This window comes from Pterocles gutturalis, unplaced genomic scaffold (genome assembly GCF_000699245.1).
Source record: "Pterocles gutturalis isolate BGI_N339 unplaced genomic scaffold, ASM69924v1 scaffold32189, whole genome shotgun sequence".
In the NCBI taxonomy this organism is placed as follows: Eukaryota; Metazoa; Chordata; class Aves; order Pterocliformes; family Pteroclidae; genus Pterocles; species Pterocles gutturalis.
In genome coordinates this window covers 1,125-10,725 of record NW_010131711.1, presented here as the reverse complement: position 1 = coordinate 10,725, position 9,601 = coordinate 1,125, and the positions used below count along the sequence as shown (strand labels likewise).

Genomic DNA, 9,601 nt, shown 5'->3' with positions numbered 1-9,601 from the left:
AGTTTTCTCAATTTGTTTTTATTCTTTCCTTTTGCATCCTCCACAATCCTACAAAATAATATTAGTCAGGAGAATTCACATCAGTCACCTGACAAGGATCTTTGACAAACCATTGAGGATTCTGTTACTTTAAGAACAGAACTTGAACTCTATGCAACATGTACATCAGAGACAATGTGTCCATATGAATAGTCTTATAGCTGCAACCTTTAAAGAGGTAGGCAACCACAAGTGTAAATCAAAATATAGAAAGTTTTTCAAGATAAAAGGCTTATGACCATTTATGTGTAAAGAGCCTGGACAGGGAATGCAAAGTTAAAACTACTGAAAGTCCAGGTATCTGAGAGGTTAGAGAAATTCACTTTCTTGCTAGAGTAGGTTGAATGGTTTTTTTCATTAGATGTAATTATCATTTTATCAACACCTCTCTTTGTAATCACCAGAAATAGTCCACAATATGGGAAAGTCACAACAGAAATCATATTCCAGGAGGTATCATGGACTTCCCTCAATTAAATTCAATGTTCTTAAACTCACAAAGTATATTTAAACTCTTCCAAGAACAACAAAAGTACAGATCTTATGAGTACTCACCACCGTCTTCAACCATGAAATAAAAAATGTCACTGGTGGCATTGACACCCCCTCGTAAAACATAGCATATCTTCATATCATCGATATCAGCTGGAAAGAGTCAAGAAAAATAGATTTTATTTTAAATGTTAAAGGTAGAAAATTGTTTTTATAGAAAAACTTGACATGCATTACATAGTTTAGCTTCAACAGAGAGAGGTTAAGCTTCGCCAGCAGAGCTCAGGAATTTCAGTATTAACAGCATTGAAGTTTTACAGATACCACTCATTTACTACCTCCCTTTACTTCTCCCTTCCCAGTGCCCTCTTTCTTTTAAGATGTGTTTACAAAAAGAACTGAAACTAAATGTAAAAACCTAGGCTCAACAGTCAAAACTATTTCATATTTTAGTGATACATTTTCCTAAACACAGGTATATCTCCACTAAGATATTGATTCTGTTATTCTTCACTCTGAGAAGTACTGCAGAGGTCACAGAAAACCTGCGGCTGAAACAGGAGCAAAGCCCAGGGTATTTTCTATGTGAAGTTCTATCCTCCATTCAAGAGGCAAGACAAATTAGTCTACATAACCTCTCCACCCCACCTCTAGAACTAGATTACTTCTGGCACGTGGTCTACCTCTAGGATAGGATATCTCTACATATTCTGCAGTGGAGAAATCTCAGTCTCTTTAGTCTCCCACAAAAGTGCCCTCTCCACCAGACCATCCTTCCTATCAGCATGTTTTCAAAGGATATTGCATATAATCTATATGAACTGTCATATATAGTGCTCAAACACTTGCAGTGATTGACTGATTTAAGAAACTAAACAGACACAATTAAAGTAGACGAACAAGACTTCAGTAAGAAAAACTTCAATGCACAATTTTGAATCATCAATTGTAATAAAGAAAGTGTGTAAAAGGTAAACAAATATTTATTAATATTGTGTTTTCTGGCTTCCTTGAGCAGTGATGAGAAATGTGTAATCATAAAAACTAATTTTTGTCACTTGAAAGACTGCTGTTGGTGAAAATCTATGTCTGATACTTTTTTTAATAAAAACAGTTAGAAATTAATAGCATTAAAGTTGAGCTCAAGTACCACCCAATTTCTCCTCCCATGTTAGGGCATATGCATTACCAAAAAGAAGCCAAAAGCACTTTTGTTAGAGCTCCTCAGAATCCTCAGTTCCAAAAGTAGCCAGATATCTTCTAGGGCAAACAAGTTATGAACATTATCAGCAAATATAAGTCACTGAAGAATTTCTTCCATAAATGTTTGAAAGTTAAAGATCAAAAATTAATGGGGCTGTAAAGAGGATGCAAACAAATAACTCTTCATGCCAGTGGAGCAAATAAATCTTTCATCCTGCAAACACTTACACAAGTATTCAGCTCTCCCCATATGGGTAGCCTTATCAAAATCCATGGTTCCAACATATATAAAGATAAGCACTTGAGTCAGTGTTAGAAGGACCAGGACCACCTCATCAAAAGCCACTTGTTGTCCAAACATCTTAATTTTGTCAAAAGAATTGCAAAGGAATAACCTGTTTTCTATTCATAAAGAACATGTTCAGAGTCACTTGAGCAATTCTACACTTTCCTTCCACAGTTGATTAGGTTATGCTAGTTATACTAAAACTTGCCTAGTTGTAAGCACAGTTCATTACTGTATAACTACAGTGCCTGCTAAGTACTAATATGATATTTGAGTTCTCCAACATAATTCTGAAATCCACCCAACATAATTTTCTATTTAAAAAATATAACTATCTCCACTAGATTAACCCACTGATTTTCCATTTAAACTTCTGCAAAACTGATGCGGTTATTAAAGGTTAGGTATATTAATATATATTCTTTAAGAAACAAAAATATAATCAACTCATCTCTCTGAAAACACTCGCCTGAAAAAGAAGATAAAAAGCATTATCAGAGGTGAATGCTGAATAAAATCATTACTTGCAAAGTGCTATGTATCTGGCTGGAGTAGCCACGTAAATATCTTTGGCCTCAGGAAGCTACATGGAGTGCTGAGACATCCACCAAGATACGTCATTGCCAAGGCAGATCCTTACTCTCCACTATTGCTTCTCCTTCTTCCTGACTTCTCAGAACACCTGCAGAGCTGTGGGATGTGACCTGGCCCTCACTCACAAACTTACCCACGTGGGACTGGGGATTCCCAAAACAGCACTCAGCAGTCTGTCATGCTTTGCGCATTCAAAACATTATCCAAACATCAGCTACCTACTTCTCATATACCACTAAACTTTAAATGTGAAAGACTTGGCAGTTCCTTAATAGACATTCCCCACTTTTAAACAAATTATCTAATCTTAATGAATATCTGCTATGAACAAATTCCAGCCCTAAATTGCAGAAATTAGTGCAGTACAATTCTGCATACACAATATTCTTTGGATGTATTTTTGTCCTGGGACAGCACTAGACTAGAAATTACCACGACAAGTGTTTATCTTTAAGCTTTCTCTGCATTTACTATCACCAAATTGTAATATAAAGCAAAAAGAAATAATAATGAACTAGAAGTGCTGCTTTCAGGTGTAACATGAAGTAATAGATAGTACTTGAATAAACTTAGGAACTGCTTAATGTATTTTAAGAATATTTTATTTCATTAGTCTCACTTGCCCATTTCTCTCTCTCTCTCTCTCATTCAGATTATTTTAACAATTAAATAGAAAAGAATAAAAAGCACCAACTATTTGCAGAATTTGGGGACCTTTTATCAAGAAGTTAATTCTTCCACACTCTAATACCCCCTTTGAGCAATCCCAATTAACTCTATGAGCCTCATAAGCAAAAGATTACCTACTGTACTTGTCGCAGAAGTATTTGATGTATACTAATTAGAAAGCTCCACACTGATTGTTCCTGAACAAAGCAGACAACAAATCTCCTGCATATACTATGTTCTGCACAACCACATCTTGACTGGAGGATTTTAGCTCATCTTGCAAGCTAAGATAATTTCCTTTCTAGCAATTGATAAAGTTTTGTGGGCAGGTATTGAAAAGCAATCTCAAACACAAGGCAGAAAGCTGTTTGCTAAACAGCCCCTCTGCCCCCTCTTTCAGTTACAGGCAATCTGAAACATCAGACTGCTCAATCCGCTTGCACACGATTAATCAATGTTACCCCATTCAAAGCAGTCAGTCTGCCTGTTCATACAAAGGCAGACCCAAATCCAAGGAATGGGAGTGTGAGGTGGTAGAGTATTAGTGGCTTTTAAAACTCAACTGCATATGACCCTGAACAGCTTCATCTGACTTCAAAGTTGTCCCAGTTTTAAATAGGGATTGGACCAAATGACCTCCAGGGGTCCCTTCCAACATAAACTGGAAGACTGTAATGATATTTTACAAGCCCCATCAGGACCCACATGTGTTAATGAATCTGGAACTATTCAGCATTTTGTAAGAGGTTGCTCCACATGGCAGGATAGGACCCCTAAAAGGGAGAAGATCAAAACATAAAATGAAACTGTATAACACCAGATCCATCAGTCAACACAGAAGCATCCTAAAGACAAAACTGCTACTCATGGCTGGTTGCAAAATCTGATCCTTCGATCATTAAGAATATGACAAAAGAAGGTCTTGTTTACTCCTGGCCTGAATTATTTGTCTCAGTATAGCATAAGCAAGAAATATGCATAAATTCACTACTCTGGATTTGACACTGCTTTGCACATTAATGATAATGGGCTACAAGGTGAGGGACAACAGTGAACAACACACAGAATTTTGAGCATGCGGTTTGGTCTACACAACACCTCAGCATCTCACATTACTTTTCAAAACTAGCCTTCTAGGTCCAGCCAAGAATTTTTGTCTCCCTGCCACTGACTACCTCTCCCATACCCAAAGCAGCTACAGAGAAGAGGGCATCTGAGGAAAAAGGAAAGGAAAAGTGAGTGCCCTTTCATCCATGACTTTCGCTGCTAGGTTATTATGTGACTTCCACCAAGTTCTCCTTCCCTGTCCTCAGCAGATCTATTACTCCTGTGTGAGCCTGATGCCTTCTGCCTTTCATGCAGCCTTTCCAGGCACCTCTTCTCCCTCAAGTGCTGCATTCGTAAGACCTTTTTTATGTGTTTTCTTCATAAAATATAAACCATTATAAAAAGCATTTAGGAAGTTGAGAAAAGAGATACCACAGAAATAACACAATGCCCAGGACATACTTGCTTATAGAGGCAGAAGAAGAAAATTATTGAAGAAATGTGTGTTTCTTAAAAACACTCCTCAACTCAACACAAATTAGAGTGCTTGTGTCAGTACTGTCAAGGAACCTATGAAGTTATATCACTGTTTGGGAATCCTCTCTAGCTTTAAAACCAATTTTTCCTAAGGGTTGCATGCTTCTCAACCAGCTCAGGCAGCCCTGGGATATTAGGAAAGCCTGCGTGAAGACCAGTGAGAGTGCCACATGGTCGGACTGCCAGTTGAAACCCAGATAGCAACTGCATTTTGGTCATCTGACAAATGTACACCTAGCCACAAGGCATGAAAAAAAATGGAATATGTATCTCTCCTGAGTACCACCCCCCTAGAAAATTGGGGTATCACTGTGCTATGCAGTGGTCTGCTTTCAAGAACACCCACTCTGTAATTCTACATTCTCCAATATAAGAGAAAACGCACCAAAAAATGTGATAATCTGTTTATCTGCTCACTCCCATTTTCTCTGTTGCCCACTCATTCTGACAACAATACTCGTAAAACTACCCATAGTTTACTACCAAAGCCCTACATTTAAGGAGACATGATGGTTCCCAAAGCTTAGACGTGGTTTGGTCCCTCCTCATCCTCTTTTTTGCACTAACACTGCAAAACTTAGGGCACCCCAGCCATTGAAAAGTTCATTAGGCCTGTTTGCAAGATTTGGTATATCTGACAAGAACATCACTACAGCCATGCCTGTAACATGGGATACATACCAATATGGACGCTGTGAAATTAAATATGGCCAACTAAAAGTGTTCATTTCTAGCCTTACCACCTCCATAGCCCAGCCTGCCTGGGCCCCTTTAACTTTCAATCTCCATGCAATTGTGCTCTCTGCTCACTCCACAGCTGCAGGAGGTGCCAAGAGAACTCACTTCATTTCTAACTAACCAACTATTAATTCATTGCAAAGTAACATGGAAAATTTTCTGGATAATAGCTCATGCTTCCCTTTCAAATAAAGTTACTTCACAGCCTTGTGTTGAGGCTTTATTTCAGAGCATAAGGCACATGTGGTTTTCATCCTATTCATACCACCTAGTAATTTAGTTCCATGTAAAAAGTAAGTACCACTGACATAATTTTAAAACATTTACATTACCTTTTAATTTACCACAAACATTTTGTGGTTAAGAGTTGTGTAATTAAGGCAACAAATGCACTCGTAAGATATTATTTCCCCATGTCTGGGAAATGATTTTGCTTTTACAGTTAAGTGTGCTCAGACTGTAAAGCAACTGATATCCTAGCCATGGTATGACCATTAGTTAATAATAGCTTGGCCAGTCCCATAGCATTTTCTAAATAGAACTGTTTGAAGAAGGCACTTGGCCTCTAAAAGATCTAGAAACACATGCAGCCTGATTCTGTTATGTAAATTTCTATCACTGATAGGAAGTCCAAATCACAGTTATTTGGACTCTAAGCTCTCCAAAGCAAAGATGCTCCTTTATTCAGCATTTATCCAGTAGACCCCATTTCCCATTTAGAGCTGTCACAGATGCAATAAATAATAAACAGAACTAAAAAATAACAGGGCCATTATACATAAGCTCACTGTTGGAAAGTTTCTCGCATCAATTATTGTAGAGTTCACCATGAAAAATACTATTTCCAGTGATCTAAAGAAAGCATGCAGTACTGTAATACCTTGGGTGAACTGGCTGATGCTATGGTTGCCTTTCCCCAGGTGGATCAGGAAGCCATGGCGGGGACCCTCTGTGATTCTGATCTTGAGAGTAACATGTAAACTGTCCCTGTCTTCCACTTTGAGCACCTTGTTGGTAATCATAAACCCGATGTGACCTGTGGCCAGACTACGGAGAGCCTGAGCACCCTTGTTTATTACAATTTGAGGTACGCTGTTGTCCACAGCCATTATTCGAATCTTCATCATCTGAGGTTTCCTTGTTTCAAACACAGTGTTGGGGAAGACATAGAAATCAGTATGAGTGCCATCCGTAACAGTGAAAGAGAAGCTATCCTCAACCGATTCCGTGCCATCATGTTTGTAGGTGATTAGATTTTCATTCAGATCTTGTTTAGTGAAGGTCGTGACTGGTTTGGAGTGATTGAACATGATTTGACCATGAACTGGTATTTGAGTGATAATAAATTTTAGCAATGCATCAGGTGTATCTCTGTCTTCTGCAGTCAGTTCAAATGGGGTTATCAGCTTGTACTCATTTTCACTCACCACCAGGTTATGGATTGTGACAACAGGTTTCTTATTGTCCACATCACTGATAGAAATTCTGAAAGTACGAAATACAGGGTTATAGCCATCAGTCACCTCAAACTCAAAGCTGTCCATTTTCACCTCATCTTCTGAAGTGTGAATGTAATAGATTTTGTTGCCTGCTAATAGGAGCTGAGTAAAAGTGGAGATGGGTACTCCAGGCTGATCTGTGCATTCAAGATGACCACGAACAGGTGCTCTGGTAATAGTGAAAACTAAGTTCTCATCTGGACTATTAAGGTCACTGGTGCTAAGCAAATCAGTAGTAAGGGTTACCTTCCCTCCTTCCTTCAAAGAAACTCCTTTGCTGACTACATCTGGGAAGACAATATCAATGCTACCTATTGTCACATAAAAGTAGCGGTCAATGAGAGGATTTATTCCATCTGTGACATCAAACTTGATAAGATCACGGACTCCTTCTCGGCCAAAGTGCATATATCGAATTAAGTTTCTATCCACTTCATCTTGGGTGAAGTTCATCCCCACGGTGATGTTCTCAACTCCACCTGAAGGCTTTATTCTCTGCAAGAGGCCTTGTCCTGGCCCATATCTTATAATGTATGTCAAGGTTTTGTCTTCCGAATCTAGGTCAGTAGCCTTCAATATTCTGTTATGAATAGTTCTAGTTTCCCCTATTTCAATCTCCAAACCATCATTGATGGCCATTCTGGGTGTCTCATCATCTACAGGAATAACCATGATGGGTACCATTTTCCTAATGGTATGTTTACCATCTGTGAGCTTCACCTCAAAACTGTCCTCCTTTGTCTCAGAGTCATCATGTTCGTAGAGTATGTTGGAGCTCTCTGTTATCTGATCTAAGGTAAAACTCTCCACTAGGACAGTTCCATTGACCTGCTGGTTCACAATGTGGCCATGCCTGGGAAGCCTGGTGATTGTGAACATTAACACATCAGCAGGGATGTCCGCATCTGCTGCATTGAGGATAGGGGTATCAATAACCAGGCTCATGCCTTCCATCACAACAAACTCTCGCATAAAGATTTCAGGGTCTTCATCGTTGATCGGCATAATGACAATGGGGAAAAACTGTCTTTGAGAAAAGTTAATACCATCAGAACAGCGGAAAGCAAATCTGTCTTCAACAGGCTCTACACCCTGATGGATACTTTGGACATAAAAAATATGCCCTTGACGGAGGTCTTTCAAGGTAAAAGCACTTATAGCTATACCTGCTCTGGATTTTTCAGATCCTGGGGCTGGAGAGATATTCTCTACATACCCAGATGTGGGCTGAGCAACAATGGTGCAGAGTATATCATCACTAGGAGTATCCACATCTTCAGCCCTGAGGTGAGCAGGAGTAATGACCTGTTTGTCACCTTCTGTTACCATGAACCGCTACCCCATAAAAATCTCTGGGGCTTGACTGTCAACAGGAAGAATGGTCACCAAGACTGAAACTCCTTGAACAACATTGCCCCTGACACTCCACTCCTCAGACAGGTCAGACAAGGTAAGGTTGAATGTATCTTCTTTGGGCAGAAGGCCTATTTCACCACCAGTGTGAGCATATACCACAGCACCATCCAGCAGATCTCTCTGGGAAAATCTCTCTGCAGGCACCCCTTGTACCAGGATGTTCCCATGCTGAGGAGGATCCTCTACAATGAAGGTCAACATTAAGTCATCTGTATCCTCGTCCGTGCCCTGAATGACATTGGCAGTGATTTCAGCAGCACCATTCTCCAGCACATCCAGGTAGGAACCAAGAGTGCCTGGGGGCAACCGTAGCCTAGGAACCTCATCATCGACTGGGTGCACATTCATTTTCAGTGTGATGGGCACAAAATGAACACCATCACTTACATCAAGCCTGCAGGTATCACTGTTGGCCTCAGCTCCACTGTGCACGTACACCACCCTCCCTTGTCTGATATCCTCCAGGCCAAAAACACCTCCTGGAATCAAACTGTACCCAGAAAGCTGCAGCTGGCCATACTGAGGAGCCTGAGTCAGGATAAATCTGAGATGGGAAAGTTCAGTGTCTGTGTCCCTGGCATCCAGCTCAGTTGGACTAAGGACATGGCTGCCTCCCTCAGGCAAAGTGAAGCCAGTATTAGTGATTGCAGGAGGCTGGTTATCCACAGGCTGCAGGTAGATGGTGAAAGTCCCTTTGGCTGCATTGCCAGCTGCATCTTGCACTTGATACTGAAACTGAACCAAATGAGGAGCCACACCCAGCTCTTCCTGTGGGGGACGGTATGATATCTTGTGATGATTGATCTGGGCTTGGGTGAAGTGAGTAACTTCCACAGAGTGGTCGTCAGACAGCACAAGGGATCCAAGGCGGGCTCCATATGCATCTGGAGGGTGGTTAGTGTCAGTGTCAGTGGGGGGCTGGGTTATCGTGTAGCGGAGTTCACGGTCCCCTGAATCCTGGTCTGTGTAACACAAGTGCTTTCTCCGCAGTGGGGTCACCTGCTGTTCTGCAACTATTAAGTGCAGGCTGCTGCCACTATGCAGCTCTGGGGCTAATCTGTCTATGGGATGAACCCGGATC

At 40.4% G+C, this 9,601-nt stretch overlaps 1 protein-coding gene across 1 annotated transcript in view; it reads right to left on the bottom strand.

Moving 5' to 3' along the window:
* Positions 1-594: 594 nt before the first annotated feature.
* LOC104467077 (FRAS1-related extracellular matrix protein 2-like) overlaps positions 595-9,601 on the bottom strand; it is a gene marked incomplete at both ends in the record, with an annotated part of 10,124 nt that continues 1,117 nt past the window's right edge. Inside the window, 2 exon segments of the mRNA XM_010080702.1 lie at positions 595-684; positions 6,486-9,601. The exon segment at positions 6,486-9,601 is cut by the window's right edge and continues 29 nt beyond it. Of these exon segments, the coding sequence (XP_010079004.1) occupies positions 595-684; positions 6,486-9,601 (3,206 nt within the window).